Source organism: Sander lucioperca, chromosome 8, assembly GCF_008315115.2.
Source record: "Sander lucioperca isolate FBNREF2018 chromosome 8, SLUC_FBN_1.2, whole genome shotgun sequence".
Taxonomy (NCBI): Eukaryota; Metazoa; Chordata; class Actinopteri; order Perciformes; family Percidae; genus Sander; species Sander lucioperca.
In genome coordinates this window covers 16,652,381-16,670,467 of record NC_050180.1, presented here as the reverse complement: position 1 = coordinate 16,670,467, position 18,087 = coordinate 16,652,381, and the positions used below count along the sequence as shown (strand labels likewise).

General features: G+C 39.7%; 2 protein-coding genes across 2 annotated transcripts; both read left to right on the top strand.

The window, feature by feature from the left end:
• The first annotated feature begins 1,640 nt into the window (after positions 1-1,640).
• On the top strand, positions 1,641-15,041 carry col8a1a (collagen, type VIII, alpha 1a). Its single transcript, XM_031293371.2, has 3 exons — positions 1,641-1,768; positions 10,664-10,961; positions 11,185-15,041. Exons 2-3 carry the CDS (start codon positions 10,673-10,675, stop codon positions 13,110-13,112), a joined length of 2,217 nt encoding a protein of 738 aa, XP_031149231.1. The 5' UTR covers positions 1,641-1,768; positions 10,664-10,672; the 3' UTR covers positions 13,113-15,041.
• A 733-nt stretch (positions 15,042-15,774) lies between these two features.
• Positions 15,775-18,069, top strand: jagn1a (jagunal homolog 1a). Its single transcript, XM_031293641.2, has 3 exons — positions 15,775-15,883; positions 16,699-16,799; positions 16,888-18,069. The coding sequence occupies exons 2-3, from the start codon at positions 16,711-16,713 to the stop codon at positions 17,348-17,350; spliced, it is 552 nt and encodes a 183-aa protein (XP_031149501.1). The 5' UTR covers positions 15,775-15,883; positions 16,699-16,710; the 3' UTR covers positions 17,351-18,069.
• Positions 18,070-18,087: the final 18 nt, after the last annotated feature.

The following is an 18,087-nucleotide window of genomic DNA, read 5'->3' as shown; positions in this document are numbered from 1 at the left end:
CCTTTCACACCATAACTCTAAGTGTGTGCCTGTGGGTGTGTGTGGTGCATTTATTGCATTTATATGAGTTCTGTGTTTAAGTGGGTGGGTGGGGAACCATTACAAGCTATGCTCCCCAGAGATAAACTGCATTATAGTATTAGATCTCAAGGTTACATTAGATATACAAACATTGTACAAATGAAGCTAACACAAAGAAGGCTTATTGATGAATTGCTTTTAAAGCACACTGATACAAGACAATACAAAAAATGGACAAATGTTTCTTACTGTGTTACACACACTCAACATAGAAACAAAATTTTTTGAGACGACTGAGAACATCATCATCTCATCACAAAATACTGACAGTCCTCAGCTACAGAGTCACGCCGAGCTCTAAGCTGACTAAGCTGACACTTGGCTGTTGGAGATGCAACTGGGCATCCACCCTTTTACACCACTGTGTCACTTTGGAACCGCATGCACCCACTATCCCTCATACACACGCACAGGACACACTGCTGGCCTCTGTTCTGTATCTAAAATCATGAGAGCAAGGAACACAGTGATTGACGCAAATAAAAGAGAAAACATAGCTGAGGTTACAGTATGCAGGGCGTTCTGTATGTACATACTGTATAATAGTTAGTGGCTGGACACGTCAGAGTTGCTAGGTTGTTGTAGACAGGTGTCAAACCTGCCCTGGAAAGTGTCTGTCATCACACGACCAACAAAGACCCTCTAAGGAAAAGAGTATTTTTAGTCCATCATCAGAATGCTTACCACGTTTCATGCTGACTAAATCTTTCACACTCTTGCTTTTACAGGGGTAAACGCAAGGATGTTATTTTTCATATAAAAGCTCAAATTGTTAAAAGAAAAAAATATACTTATACGTTTGAGTGTATTTAAACACAGTAATGTAAGATATTTTCAAATACTTTATTTACAGTAATCACAATTGAAAATAAAATGTATTATTTTTAGTTACAGACCCAAATTCCAATTTTACTTAAGTAATATAACAGAAATATCAGAAGTAAATGTACTCAAAAGTAACACTATTGATGCATTAATGTATAGCCAACAAACTAACTCTGCAGTTGTTCAAATTGGCACCTTCTCTGAATACATTATACTGTTTACATGTCTAACTTCAGAAAAGCATCATGTTTCTCCAGTTTAATACATATTTTTAATACTAAATCTGAGTTTTACAGTAATTACAGCAAAACAATCTGTTTTATTTATTTGATTTGGAACTGCGTGTGTGTGTGTGTGTGTGTGTGTGTGTGTGTGTGTGTGTGTGTGTGCGTGTGCGCATCCTTGGCTGTTGTTGTGTGCCAGGACAGGTGATTTTTAACAACCAGCTCCAGTGTGTCTCGGCTCATACACAAAAATAATGAATTACTTTTTACGGCATACAGTGGCCCGTAGATCACAACATTAATGACGGAAACATTCTTGTTCATCATTGTCATTCACTGTGGGCGCTTAGCGGGGGGATGTGATCATGTTTTGCCACTATAAATTATGGCATAACTTTTTGGGAGGTTATATTTTCTCTCAGTCAAGTCTCCACCCCTCCCTCCCTTCCTCCCTCTCTCTGCCACCCACCCACCCGAGTGGCTCCACCCTCCAGCAGATATAAGCTGTGTCCACAAGGTGTACGTCTGTTATGAGCACATATCCCAGGGTTCCCTCTGTGTGGTTGTCTGTCTGCCTGCTATACTGTCTGTTAGTCTGACTGCAGTGATTATTTCCCCATAAACGTCCACTCACAAAGGTAAGCACTGTCCTATTCTCACTATATCCTGTGTTTCATATGCGCTTGATTTGAAGCTCCATCAGCAGTTTATTTGTGTCATTAATACAAGTTTTATCTTGTGCATCTGCATTAATATTGTTTTATTGCCTTTGATGAAGTGTTTGTGCATTCTGTGAGTTCCATTGTTGTTCTACTACATGCTATGCATCCAATACATCTTCTAATTAGTTAACTTAAAGCTTGCTTTCATTGTAATTTAGCAGGAATGCATGGTGAAAATACTGTATTGTGTTAATATTGTGTGTAATGTGTGTAAATATCTTCTTTCTTTCTTTTAAAATGTGATGTTTCCTTTCAATGTCTTCAACTTCAGCTCTTATTAAAGCATAACTCTCGCCAAAATGCAACCTAGGGTCTTTTTGTGAATGTATCCGAGTCAAACTTTCGTTTAAAAGCATAATTAGGATGGAAGTGCCACTTTTAAGATTGACTGTATTTTCAGTCAAATGGCCTTTTGAATGGGAGTTCTAGGGGCACTACTATGATAGCATCAAAATCACTATTTTTAAAACACTAAGAAGGCTCGACACAACATGAAACTTTGCTCGAAGTATCACCAGGGGGTCTACACATGAACTCGAGCATTGAGAACATTGTTTGTGTACACAGAGTTTACTAAAAAGAAAGGTTTTGACCAACTTACTTAAGCAGTTGGTTTTTCTGCTCGCCGCCATCTTGTCAGTCAAAAAGTGTCGATCTCCGAATGCGAATGAACGGACTCCATAGGAGGAAATGTCATTCTTATATCAGGCTCCTTTTTCAACTACAAGGTCAATATTGTTTTTCACTAACGACAAAACAACTAATTATCCGTGCATTTATATGGAACTAAGCTTTAGGAGCTTTCCATCTTTACTCTCCTCCCAGTTACGTTGCATTCAGAGATTGACTCTTTTTGACTGGCAAGATGGCGGTGAGCGGAAAAACCAACTGCTAAAGTGAGTTGTTAAAACCTCTCTTTTTAGTAAACTCTGTATACACAAACAATGTTCTCAATGCTCGAGTTCATGTGTAGAGCCCCTGGTGATACTTCAAGCTAAGTTTCATGTTGTGTCAAGCCTTCTTAGTGTTTTAAAAATAGTGATATTGATGCTATCATAGTAGTGCCCCTAGCTCTCCCATTCAAAAGGCCATTTGACCGAAAACGAGAATACGGTAAATCTTAAGTGGCGTTTCCGTCCTAATTATGCTTTTAAACGAAAGTTTGACTCGGGTACATTCACAAAAAGACCCTAGGTTGCATTTTGGTGAGAGTTACGCTTTAAAGCTTTAAACAGAAGTTTAAATACATCACCATGAATGTTAAATATAGCACAACATATAAATATTAATGAATGTTTATCATAATTATTTAAGTCCAAAATCATTTTGAAAAGTTTTTTTCTCTGAGTGACAGAAATTAAATGTCAGTGATAGCTGTTTTGGGTTGCTTGGAAACTGAAAGGCCTCATGAATATGGCCTTAAGCTATTGAGTTAGCATCATTTCTGCTCATCATGATCCTGCAGAGAAGCAGGCAAAACATCTCCTAAGCTAACGTGGTCTTTCCCAGGCTGCTGCATCCCTAGAGTCTGTTTTCTTCTGGGCTCCAGAGAGCTGAAGTATTTGCTGTGCATCCCTCTGTGAGAGAAATGTGTTGTGTGTGTGTGTGTGTGTGTGTGTGTGTGTGTGTGTGTGTGTGTGTGTGTGTGTGTGTGTGTGTGTGTGTGTGTGTGTGTGTTTAACTGAAGCCAAACTGTCAGATGTATGTGATGGGGATAAGGGCAGCAGTTTGGTGAGAAGAGACTGCAGAGCAAACACCGTCTGTGGCTCTGAGCAGCTCTGTATCTCTGGCCTGATTTGCTTTGTAATACTTTCACATTACTCATCGATTTGGTGCCTTGTCAGTCACAGCGACTATTAAATGATTCACCTGCTAAACTATGAAATATATTTATTCATATTTATATATTCAGAATTCCTCCTGATAATGAAATATTCAGAAGGAGTGTAGAAAATGAGGAATATATTTGAAGGCTTGAGTTGAACCTGATCAAGGACACATTTCACCGTAGGCCTGTTAGTACGATGCTACAGCGTTTTTTTTTAATTTATTTTGGATCCATTTGGGAATGGGATTGTGTGATTATGTGAACATGTATCATCCACACAGACCTGCCGGTCTCAGAAAGATACAATCAAATGTTTTTTTGGCTCTGTGTTAGGATGCAGATCTGGTCTTTTTTCTCTTGTTTGATTATGAATGTGTAGTTTTGTCTTTGCTGAACTGATTTTTGTGCATGATGTGCAGGGACCTCAAGTAAAATACACATTCTATTGAGTGCAAATAAAACTATAAAACATGTTTCTAATGGGTTTAAGTGTTCCTCACCTAATTAAGATAATTAAGGTTTCACATAAAGTTTCTCTCTTTCTCACCCTTCTTTCTTACTTCTTTGATCATAGCATTGAATCATAGTATAAAATCAATGTATGGCCCCTGCAGTGACCTTAGTGTGTGAAAAGTGTTACAGAAGACGTGACCCTTAAACATAGCTGGTCCTGTGCATGATAAGTAACCTTTTCAAATAAGGTGCATGCTTCTATTTGTCTGTTTGCACATACAACATTGTACCCTCCTGTAAATATTTTGCAATGTTGAGGAATGCACCGGACAAAGCGGACAAAAGGACCCAATGAAAAGCAAGAATAATGGTAGAGTAAAGGATAGGGACAGAAGTAAACACTTTGCTCTTTTAGCTGCACAGCTGTGGCAATGTGTGTGTGGAGTAGCTGTATTCCTCTGGTTTGTGTACGCGTTTTGTTTGAACATGGACGTTTGCAGCGTGACTTAAAGAGGTGTTAATTTTACGAGGTGTGCTTTGTGATAAATGCTGTGTTTAGGGAGCCAAGGAGCTGCAAATGTTTTTCCCCTTTCACTGAGAAACCACAACGTCAGTGCACTTACTAAGTTTGAGTGCAAGGGTACTGCTGGCTTAAGTATACATTTGTAAATGGCTTGTGGTGCAGGGAGGAAGGCAGAGTGGTTTGCCAAACATGTTCAGTGGGATTTAAACACTAGCTTTTGGTCAGGCTGCAGAAGGAGAAACTCTAATTTGGCCGAATAAGTGGATAGGTTAAGTGTTAAATGTAATGCTTCCTTTCTGCATATGCAAACGTAAAGCACAAGCAAAGTAACTACATATATGTGATCATGTCAGAGGTGTTTAACACCTAACATATTGTTAAATCTTTGTCCAGAATGTGATCATTACTATTTGACCCCTCACATCTTTTTACCATTGGACTTTTCTGTACTGTCTGTCCTTGCACTGTTAGCAAGGTGGTTTAAAGAGACACACAGTCCTCCACCGCAGTCTGCAAGGTCACCGAGTGGCTTTAGGTCACTGAACTGAGATGTTTCTAAAGGGAGAAAAAGGGCCAGCGAGGGCAAACAGACAGAAATGATGCAGAGGGTTAAGACGGTGAGAACAGGCATTGCGCTGTTCACACAGAGACACAGGAAGAAAAGGAGACAGTGAGAAGAGAGATGTCTGTATCTGACAGAGGAGAGAGAATAGACAGATGTGTCTGGAGACATGAGGATAGGAGACACTGAGATGATATTTCCAATGCAGAGGAGAGAGGAGAGATTAAAAAGGGCTTTTGAAAAAGAATGTTGGCCGTCCCATCCCATCAGCTGAGATCTGTCACTGAGCACTCTGTATAAGTGCAGAATTTTGTGCATGTGTGCATGAGCAATATAAATCCAGGACACCAGAGACAGGTGTGTTTCCATGAATGATGATTCATGGATTGATGTTATGTATTCTTTTGTTCCTGTCCATCATTGTTGGGTGTTGATGTATACGATGCAAACTACACCACCCTACAAAGAATTGTCTAGCTTTTATATTAATTGCATCACACTTTAGAGTTCGGTGTAACACAGACCTGTAGTGTATTTAGAGTTACTTCATACCCATAATCCCCACAATCTTATATACAGTCATTGGTTATACCTTCACATTATAATGGCATCCTTATTATTTAGTTTAATGGTAGTGCTGGTGTTACAAAGAACATTGCTCAATAATAAACAGGTACTTTCAAAGCATTTTAACTTGCTTCAATAACTTTCTTGAACACTAATACAGTTTTTAACAGATTTAAAGTTTGACATTTTGCAATGAGCCCACAAGAAAATGCATTCCTCCATCATGTTTCAGGCTTCCTAATGTAAATTCTGTTCAGTTCCTTCCAAGCATGTAATGGTAAATCAGAAGTAGAGAGGGAGATTCATTTTCACATACTGTAGTTTTGATAGCCTTATTTTTTCTTACACATTTGTTCAAGGGGTTGAACAGCTGCTGCGGTTTTAATGAGATTCTGGAGATCGCAGCATGTATAAACTGCAGTAGCCTACACCTCAGCTTCCGCTGGGCGAAGGTTGACTCAGCAAAAACAACATCTTACAGAGACATGATGCCCATGAGTGCTCTCACATCGCACACCTGACGGACAATTTACTGTTTCGTTTATGTAAAATGTCAAAAAAGATGGACATCTGGAAGTAGTTGGGGAAACAGAGGTGCACACATGCACACACATTACATACAATGTAAACTACATTGAGGTTTGCTTATTTTTTAGACTGTCTGGGCTGGGCAGTACATGCTGAGAGCTCAGTGGTGTATGACCAGCTACACATGATTTTGGCAGCAGATGTTGAAAAATTACGGTTCGGACCACAGATATTTGTACCTCCTTGTCTCCCTGAGCTGTTCTCTTATGGTTAATGTGTTGGTTTAATTTTGAGTGACAAAACTCACTGAAGGTGATGGATGTGCAAGTGTGAAAAAAGTAAATTAATAATTTTGCAGACTTTTTACTATTTCACTATGGTTGTTATTTTATATAGTGACATACAGTAATAAAGCCTGAGCAAATTTGCATTAGTTGTAAATAGGTTGTTTTTTGCCGTGCTAGAGGCTGGATGAATTACTCATTAACTTTTGGATGGATTGCCATTAAAAGTTTGTACTGACAGTCATGGTCCACAGAATTAATCCTTTTCCTCTAGCGCCATCATCAGGTCAAAATGTTAATTTGTCCAACACTTTTGTTCATAACTATCAGCAAAACTAATGGCATTCCTATCAGCCTCAGCTGTTGTTTATGTTTAGCAGATGTTAGCACACTAACTACTAACAAACTAAGATGGTGAACATGTTTGTGGCTGCCTGATCTGTACCGGAAACCCGATCCAATCTATGCAGGTGCGTAGATGGTTGAGGTTAGGCATTGACATTGAATGGTTAGGGTCAGGATAGCCCATTGGTCAGGGGATAGGTCAAAATGGATCAGGTTTCTGGTATGGTTTGCTTAGTGACAATGGTAAACATTATAACTTAGCATCAGCATATTAAAATTGTCTTTTTGAACATGTTAGCATTCTGACGTTTGCATTTAGCTCAAAGTGACACAGGCTCACATAGCATGGCTGTAGACTCTTATATTGTGCTATAAAAATATAAATTGTGATTATACAAAACAGGCAATTAGTAGACAATAGAAATGATAAGAAATGTACCATTAATCTAGGGAAGGTCACCTGATTACATGACATACATGCCTGATTACTATTCAGAAACTGTTGTTTTTAAAGATTATTCCAGTTGTGATCCATAATTGCACAATGATGTGTCCATTGCACATTTTCTTTTGTCTACAATTTATTCCACTATGTGTGCATGTGTGTCTTTTCCTGCCTCATGACAAACCAGTATGGAGAGATTGTGCACTAAATGACACAGGGGGGACATTTAAGAAAATAAAACATGGTTGCTGTTAATGTGTATTCACTGTTAAGAATGACTGCTTGTCAGAGAGTCATCATTGAGGGAGCAGGATTGTTTTATACCAACATGTGGAAAATTAAACTGTAAATCTCACAAATGGGAGAAACAGCTAACAACACCTTACTCGCACCATCATGATTTCACAGCTGTGCCACATTCATATGTGACTTCATGTCTGAAATCTGTTGGGATGTCAATAGCGTTTTAAAATAAAGTTAGTTGGTATAATAATTCTTTATAGTCACTTTGTTATAACTACACCCTGCAGTTAAAACATGGACACGTATTGGTTAATGTTTGTTTCAGATGTCTGAAAGTGGCCCGAGTGTGTGAACAAGTTACTCTGGAGGCAACACTTATGTAGAATAATGTGTTGGAGAAAAGCACACCAGGTAAAGACAGGAGGTGTTTCCATCACTCTGCAGTCGCCATGACAATGTCATGGTGTTGCTATGTGACACTGAACAGACCCTCGTTGTGATCTGTGGTCACAAGTTTTGTCAGAATATTTCCAACCCTTTAAAACACCTATGCACACACACACACACACACACACACACACACACACACACACGTCCCAATGTGCTGGGACATTCCTGAGAGGCAGTAAAACTGTCCTATTTATTTTCTTAAACCATATATATATATATATATATATATATATATATATTATTTCTTATTATTTTCTTATATATATAAGAAAATAAATAGGACAGTTTTACTGCCTCTCAGGAATGTATATATATATATAAAATATATATAGAAAGAGAGAGAGAGAGAGAGAGAGATACATACATTATACATCACTGATATCCTTGACCTTGTCTTCTCTCTAGTTAGATAAAGACAAAATATTCAGTCCAAAAACATATTCATACTGTCATGACATTACATTTTTGTCATTTATATTTTCTGTAAATTCTGTGAATATGTTTTTATGCAAATTAGAGAAAACATAGTCAACACTTTTGCAATCTAATTTCTCTAAACGGAAAACTCAGTGAAGACTTTTAAGTATTCATGAGGTGATCTTTAATGAAAATGCAACTACTGCAGGCTATTATTCTGTGCCATTATTAGTTAATCACATTTAAATGAAATATTTGTATAATGTTTAAGGCTTTTTTTTTTTTTAAATTGCCTAATGAGGGAGGAGTGACTGTGTCTGGCATGTCATTAGACAGTGGGTGGAAGTTTGCATCTTTTTTACAATATCTCAAAACATTTAAGGCTCTTGAAACGCTTTTGATGGATTTCTTGGCTCTGAGTATTTGTTGGAAAAAGTGTTTCTGAATATTTTAACCTGACAAATGTCTCAGCTTCAATGCACATCTTTCTTCTAACCCCACAACGTGCGCTCCAATGTGTTCCAATGTGCTCCAGTGCGCTCCAATCTGTTGGATCTCTCTTAATAAATACATTCTTAGCTTTCTCTTTCTCTCATTAGACTGTATATTTCTGTAATCTATATATCTTTATTAATAACTTTTGTCTCACATAGTGTCCATTTGAGCAGCTTGGGAACCTAAACACAGATAATAGAAAAGGTTTGATGCTCAGGTTGTCACAACTTACACTCAGAGATCAACTTTATTCTTGTCCATTTCCAGCACTTCTGTGTATTATCTATAGACCTCACATTGTTGATCAGGATACTGGAAACAGACCACAGCTTCCTCCCAGCAGGCAAAAATAGGTCCCAGTTCTTGTTGGGAAAAACTCAGCGGCATTCCTCTGCACTCTTTAGCATGTCTGGCTTCTGTCGCCGTGGAAACAAGGTGGGTCGTTCTTTCAAAGGCCTGCTCTCATCGGGGGAGACAGTGGCATGGCCATGTCAAAACCACCAGTCGACTGAGAAAAGGTCAAAGAGCGGAAAAGATCCAAAGAGCCAGTGATGAAGTAGACACTAAGGATGTGGTTTAGGATGTGAATGGATGTAAACTACAGAGCTGGCTGCAATAAAATGAGTGTGGCAGGAGATGAGTAGACTGGGATGGAAATGGCGCTTGTAAAGAATGACTGAATAAAATGAGTCGACACTCAGAGAAGCAGCTTATACTGAGTTATTAATGGACTGTAGTGCCATAGAAAACCCCACTTGCCTCGCTCTGTTACTGACAATTTATAGCAGAAAGGGTGGGGGTGGGGGGGGGGGGGGGGTACTTCTGACGGGCACGTGTAGGTGTCTTTAGATATGTCTTGCTAAATACTCCTTGTCATACTAATCCTTCCTGAGTCATCTTCTCACTTAATGCTTTGTCATTAATGATTTTTTTTTGTTCTTTTGGGATTTCTTTTCTGAGTCAAATGCCTGAGTGAATATGTTGCAGAAATGCAGGAACGACAAGAATGATCTTACTAACACTGATGGGGTTATTCCTGAGAAGACAGCTTTCTAAAGTTCTATAGGGTTAATAATAGGGTTATTTATATCCGGGCACACATGATTTTTCAACTTCTCCTTAGTAGAAATATACAGGAAAGGTCTGCATAGTTAAGCCCAAAAATAAATTAGACTGAAACAGTTGAAACAGTGATATTGAAACTTAGCTAAATGTCAAAGACAATAAAATTGCAAGGTGCCTACACTTAGCCAGCACATTTATTTCAAAGTTGAGCAGAAAAAGAAATAGACAATTTTCTCATTGTTGTCTGCCTATGACACGATTACATACACTCACACACTGTAAGTGCATCTGACAAAAAGATATATATATATATATATATATATATATATATATATATATATATATATATATATATATATATATATATATATATATATATATACAGTTCAGCAGACCATTGTGTAGTTCCAATGTATATCTAACAGAGGGAGACAGAGCATGACCTCCCACTGCATTTTGAAAATTAGGTTGTCCAGTTGTTTTATACATTTGAAGGTTCAGAAATGCTAAACTGCTTCCATACCAATGTTTGATCTACTTACTAATGTACTGGATTTTAAAAACAGACTACTCCCTCATATCTTGTCTTCTCTACCTTCCATACAGGCCTTGGCCATGCCTCCCCTTCCTGTCCCCTTCTTCCTGACACTGCTACAGCTTGCAGTACTTACTTACGTGAGTGCTGGGGCATACTATGGACACAAGCAACACCCTCAGCCATACCAGCCGATGCAGCACATCCAACACATGGGCAAAGAAAGCTTTCCCCAACAACCATACCTTGGCAAAGAGGTGCCCTATATGCAGTATCCCCACTACAGGAAGGAGCTACCCCAGATGCCCATGCACAAGGGCAAAGAAAATGCTCGTAAAGGGGGTAGCTATAATGGTGGCCAAGACAAAGGTGAGAAAGTCAACATGTCAAATGAACACATGTGACAATACCTGCTAAAACACGACAAGGGCACAATGTTTCTTTATGGCATGTAGTTAGTTATTTGTTAGTTTCTCAAAGTGCTAGAGAATAAATATTAATGGGTAAGTATTTTTACAACCAATTGAGTGTCAAATATATGTGCATTTGTGTGTCTTAATTTCTGGTTGAATATTTTTCTCATTCCTCACAGGTCAGACTATCCCTAGTGGTGCTGAGGGAATTCCTCAAGGAGACCGAGGCCCAGCTGGGCCACCTGGACCAGAGGGACCTGCAGGACCTCCTGGACCTCCAGGTAATGGACAGCCTGGACCTGTGGGACGACCCGGACCTCCAGGTCCACCAGGAGGGCCTGGAGTGGGAAACCCAGGTTTACCAGGACTGGCAGGCAAGCCAGGAGGAAATGGTGAGAATGGACCACAAGGAGAAATGGGCCCTAGGGGTGAAGAAGGGCCAGCTGGGCAGCCAGGGACTCAGGGTCCCCCAGGACCACCTGGGCTACCAGGAATAGGTAAACCAGGGGTGCAGGGATTTCCAGGCCAACCAGGGCCCAAAGGAGAGCCAGGTCACAAAGGTCTGCCGGGACTACCAGGATTACCGGGGCCAAAAGGAGACAAAGGGATGGGTCAGCCAGGACAACCTGGTCACAAAGGGCTCCCAGGGTCCCCAGGACCTGCTGGCCCAAGAGGGATGCCTGGTTTTGGAAAACCTGGCTTGAATGGGGCACCAGGGCCACAAGGACCACCAGGAGAGAAAGGACATCCTGGAGAGCTAGGACCAGCTGGGCCACCGGGTGAAGGAGGACAGCCTGGCCCACCAGGTCTACCTGGTCAAGGAAAGCCAGGTCAAAATGGCCTGCCAGGACAACCAGGCATGCCAGGTGGGAAAGGTCATCCAGGACCGCCAGGTTTGCCAGGAAAGCCAGGGCTTCCTGGATTTGGTAAGCCAGGACTCCCAGGACCAAAGGGTGATAAAGGTATGGGTGGGTCACCTGGACTTCCAGGACCAAAAGGAGATAAGGGCCACGGAGGACTACCTGGTATGCTTGGACCCCCTGGATCAAATGGTCCATCAGGTCCTCCAGGCCCTATGGGAACCCCAGGAGGTTTAGGTGCACCTGGTCCTAAAGGAGACTGTGGAGAAGGAGGACCTAAAGGGCTTGACGGAGCACAGGGTGAACCTGGTCCCTCTGGGATACCTGGTAAGGATGGTCTGCCTGGAGAGAATGGAGAGCCAGGACCGAGAGGTCCACCAGGACCAAGTGGTGCCAAAGGAGACAGTGGGCATAAAGGTCTACCTGGTATACCTGGTTCTACGGGACTTCCTGGGCCAAAAGGACAAGGTGGATTACCTGGTGAAGTGGGACCTCAAGGTCCTAAAGGAATCCCTGGAATGGATGGCACAGCAGGACCAATCGGACCTCCTGGTCTTCCAGGGACAAAAGGAGATAGAGGACTACCTGGTCAACCAGGCATTGCAGGTGAGGGAAATCTAGGTCTTCCTGGTCCCATAGGACCCCCAGGGAAAGAGGGCCCATCAGGACCCCCTGGTCAACCAGGGCAGCCTGGCCTTCCTGGACCACCAGGTCCACCTGGTCTGTCTGATGACATGGCTGGAGTGCTCTCTGTGATGGGCCCTGGAGTAGATGGTGTTAAGGCTGGTAGTTATGGTAAGAAGGGCAAGTATGGAGGCAATGGGGCTGAAGTAATGGGTGCCAGTGGGTTGGAGATGCCAGCATTTACAGCTGTAGTAACAACTCCCTTTCCCCCTGTGGGCACTCCAGTTGTTTTTGACAAGCTCTTGTATAATGGTCGCCAAAACTACAACCCCGAGACAGGTATCTTCACCTGTGACATGCCTGGCATTTATTACTTTGCCTACCACGTTCATTGCAAAGGAGCTAATGTGTGGGTGGCTTTGATGAGGAACAATGAGCCAGTAATGTATACATATGATGAATACAAAAAGGGTTTCCTAGATCAAGCATCAGGGAGTGCAGTACTACCTCTACAACCTGGGGACACTGTGTATATTCAGCTGCCGTCAGATCAGGCCGCAGGACTTTATGCTGGACAGTATGTGCACTCCTCCTTTTCTGGTTATTTGTTATATCCGATGTAAAGCCACACACTGCAGTAAGAGAGAAGCTTCAGTGAGAACAAAGTGCGAGCATATTTTTGCATAAAAAAACGTGATCATAAACCACCTTAGACTGAGCAGTCTTTTTATTGTAAAGTCAACAAAATGATTGATCTTGTCAGCAGAGATGAGAGGAAAAATTGGAAGTATGACGGTCTGTATGTACAGCAGCTTTTATACTGTATAGCTTTATAGCCTTATAATTGGGAGAGCAAAGATGTTTTCTTTTACAGCTTGGAACATATAAAAGAATGTATAAAAAAGGCATTCAAAGAAGACCTCAGGTGGCTGCAGATGTATTTTCATACAGAAGAGTGCCAAAAACCCATAAGAGTGCAATTTGTACAAACCTATGAAGGGAACATGGGAAGTGTATGCAAAAGAAGATAAAACAAACCATAAAATTCTGGTTACACAAAGCAACATTTTGTTCCTGCACCTCTTCAAAACTGGCAGCTACCCCATGTGGTGAAGAATGTGAAATACAGTAGAAATCATGACGGCATATTCATTTGGGTAGTAAATTTATATTTTTGCATGCATACATTTCTATAAATACAGTTTTGTCTCTCTATTGATAATGGCAACCATGTAATATGACCTCTTGAGATTGACAACAGCATTGACATGTTTGCATTACAACAGTTTGTACATGTTTTAAAGGTAAACACATTTCTGGTTGTGTAACTGCTTTTCTAATTCAGATTTTTATTGGATAAATCTTTCAAGGTCCCAATGGGATTTAAAAAAGAATTACATTTGTAAAATACAATGTGGGAGCAACCTAAATGACTTTTACTTCAGGTGTATAAAGGCCTTACAAATACAAGGGACAACTGCTATTGGTTGTGAACTATTAATAGCAATTAATATGCTCACTTATAGGTGCAGAAAAATTCGAGGGTCAAAATTAAATAATCACATGCATGATATATGTTGCTTACGGACAATTGCTCCCATGAGTGAGATTAAAAAAGTAAGAATGTAATATTAATTTCATGTTTTAATGTTTGCTTATATGTTTATGGGATTTAAGATTTTCTTTTTTACAAAAATGCAAAGGTCAAAAAAACACTATTTTGCCCTGAACTATGAAAACCACTCCATACACTATATTAAACATGACACCACAATATACAAAAAGTCCACACTACAGCATCTCTGTGTCACTAACAGAAAGCAGTGACTCTGCCTGTGAACATGTGCGGTTGTACAGTTGAAACTACAATATAATACTCACAACAACAGGAATTAAGCATTGTTCCAGTCAAACAAATCTCTCTGGGGATTTGATCTAATGACTCTGCATTTAGCTTCATTTCAAAGCAAAATCATTTTAGAAATAAATTAAAATAAAATGTATTCTTACTTACTCTTTTTAATTTAAAATTCAACCGACTATATTCTGTAACTGTTTTGTAAGTCTTATCCATTTTAGTTGTAATGGCAGTATTATTATTCATTAGAGGATGTCATATTTGAAAAACAAATGAGTTATTTTGAAATGAAACACTTTAACAGAGGGACCTGGTTGTTATCCAGTCCCTCTGGTATGATTTGTTTAAAGTGAGAAAACCAAATTGAGTTCCACAGCATCCTTGGTGAGCTACATTAAGTATGTCTTGCTGCCAGGTTTACAGGGAATACAAAATAAAAATGTATTATAATTGACTCAAAGCAAGTATTGAATGTTGCAGCAATTCATAACAACAGTTATGTCAATAATTTATTGTTTTATCTGCATCTACATGCAATGACAAGGACATAAAGCATGACTAGCATAACTTTTAAAGGAAAATAAATGTATAGTTCTCCTTTTAACCATGGTGCTAATATTGTCATTGCAACCAAAGATGTTACGTTTTAATGTTTCACATTTGTTATTATTGTCCTTGTTTTTTTCTAAATAAAAATTGTTTAATTAAAAGTAACTGTTGTTGACATTTTTATTTCTAAACTCACAGAAAGAAAAACAAACCCATTTAACTGAAGTACTGTATATAAACTGGAAACTGTGTGGACAATTCACTGTGGGAGATAATTCACGAGAAACAGTTGGAAAGGACAGTTACTTAAAAATATCAAGGATGAAGGAGCATGATACAAATACTGACCCTTTTTTCCAACTTACCCTCAACACAAAACACATTCTCCACACACACACGCACACACACACACACACACACACACACACACACAACACATTTCTCTCACAGAGGGATGCACAGCAAATACTTACTTACTAAAGTAATTACTAAAATAAGAGAACTGGATACCAGCAACATTAGGACATGAGTTACATTAAGGTACAGGACAATGTAACATGCAAGACACTAGATGCTCTGTTTGCTACCTTTAAAACGTTGGCTCTATGATATATTTCATAATACACCTGTTTGGTTGGTAACTTTGTTCCATGGATGTTAGAGGTCATCATCATGATAATCGTGTTATCATTCATAGGGTAATAACACATTTTTTATACCTGGAAAGCCATATTTTTTGCAAATCAAGTTTAATGACAAAGACAAAAAATGCACCACAATATCAACTGACATTATAAAGGTGTCACTTCCAGTTCAAATAGCTTGGGGACTAGGGAGAGATGCTGATGCTGCGGTGGGAGGTCTTTCAGTCGACGCCTCAGACTGTGCGCATGCGCAGAGCGCTTTGCAACATCTGTCACATCTTTTGTTAGTAACGTTACAGATTCAAACAAGGAGCTCAGCCAAACGTTACGGAAATACGCAGCGGTAAGCATTGGTAGCTATCGTAATTTCACATGTTGTCACGCTCTATTGTAATTGCAAATAATAATACGACGCCAGCTCCAACTACGTACGTAACTATATCTGTTTTTAGTTAACGTTAATGCTGAATTAGGTTAGCTAGCAACAGCAGCTGACGCGCTAGCCTGCTTCAAATCATTACAACAGCCCACCTAATCCGCATTAAATTTGTCATTTTCAATTTAAAGAGTTGTTAGCACCTTGGTAACAGAATTAGACAACGGTGTGGTTTATTATGGTTGATTTCATGTTCTTATTTACTTGATTTTCTCTCCCCTCTGATAGCATCGTTTATGTGTTTTTTCACCTGTCCCTTGGGTCTATTCTTATATTGCGATATATAAGCAGGCTGGAAGTGTCAAATGTTTTGTCTAGAGCTAAAACAAACAGTTAGTTTATCAATTAGTCGATCAAAAGAAAGAAATTGGCAACTATTTTGATAATTGATTAAATGTCATTTTCAAGCAAAAAGCCCAAATATTACACAATTCCAGTTTCCAGTTGTGAGGATTTGCTGCTTTTCTCTGCCTTATGTGATAGTAAATTAAACATATTTGAATGTCTTGAATATGTTTTGGCTTCGGACTGCTGCCAAACAAGCCATTTAAAGAGACATCACATTTAGGGTTTAGGAAATTGTAAGAGGCATTTTTCACTATTTCCGAACATATTATAGACCAAATGAATAAATCAATAAAATAGTACGTACTAGTAGGCTTGTAGCCCTTGTTCTGTCAAGTTTTGGCTTCTGAAATAGGATTTGTTTTGTGTGTTAGTAGTATTCCCGCAATATGACATCACGCGTTGGTCTCAGAGCTGCTGGTACCAATGGAAGTGACTTCAAACACAGAGAGAGGGTGGCCCCGCATTACCAAATGTGGCAAGTAACTTTGATCTGTTTCTGATATTGGTCATTGAATATGAATGTTGTCTCTGAATATCGACAATATCTGTTTTCTGTTTTACAGTGCTGCCCTGAAGTCAGAGGTGCGGAAGTTAAACCTGGTCCACCTTCTCCTCTGGCTGCTGGTGGCTGCACAGGTGACTGTCAGCCACTTCGACCTGGTGTCACACGACACAGTGTCCATGCCGTACCAGTGGGAGTATCCCTACCTGCTCAGCCTCCTCCCTCTGCTCTGCAGTGGCTTGTCACTTCCGAAGAACAATATCAGTTACCTGGTCATATCCATGATCAGCGCAGGGCTGTTCTCTGTGGCACCTCTGATTTATGGTGGAATGGAGATGTTTCCTGTAGCGCAGCAGCTCTACCGCCATGGAAAGGCTTACCGCTTCATTTTTGGCTTCTCTGCTGTGACAGTTATGTACCTGATCATGGTGGTTGCTGTTCAAGTGCACGCCTGGCAGTTATATTACATGAAGAAGCTGTTAGACTCATGGTTTGACGGCACTCAGGAGAAGAAGAAGAAATAATGGAGTGAAGAAACCTGTGACTGGGCAAAACTGTGTTTTTATCTTAATTTATATATAGGTAATGCATCTTATCGATGTCTATTTGTTCAGTCATCATCATGTCACTCATACCTTAAATACCAAGTGTTCTCTGACACAGATATAAAACAGAGTGAGATGTACAATTTATGCAGGAACCTGGATTTTTTTTTAAATCATTATTTATTTAAAGTGTCTGGCACACACAATCAGGAGTGGCATCAAAGCAACAGCCATTAACATTGCATTGCATTACAGTCATCTTGTTCCCTCTTCATCACTGGGTGTAGAATGCAGTTTTTCTCCAAACAGAGAAGTACGTAATTTAAGACGAAGACATCATTGCCATCTCTCCAAAAAATAGAGATGTAGAGGTGTTTATAAAAGTACAGCAGTGAAGGCATGAACTGTTCTAACATATACATTTTGCTTAGAAATCACTACTGTATTTATTGAACTAGGTTTACCTTTGCTGCAGATGTGCTGATGCTGTCTCCTTCATTAAGTCTTTACCTCTCACAATTTTTTTTTTCAGAATGCATTTAAGCCATTACAAAGAAAGGTGGTTTTCAACATATCTGCCTGTATTGTTATGTTTTCAAGTATTCTCATTCAGCATCAGAAGCCAGCTCATTACGCCTGTGTACATGAATAAAATAATGCACTGTAAACCAAATAAAAATCAAATGAATGCTCTTCAACTTGTTGCATTTGATGTT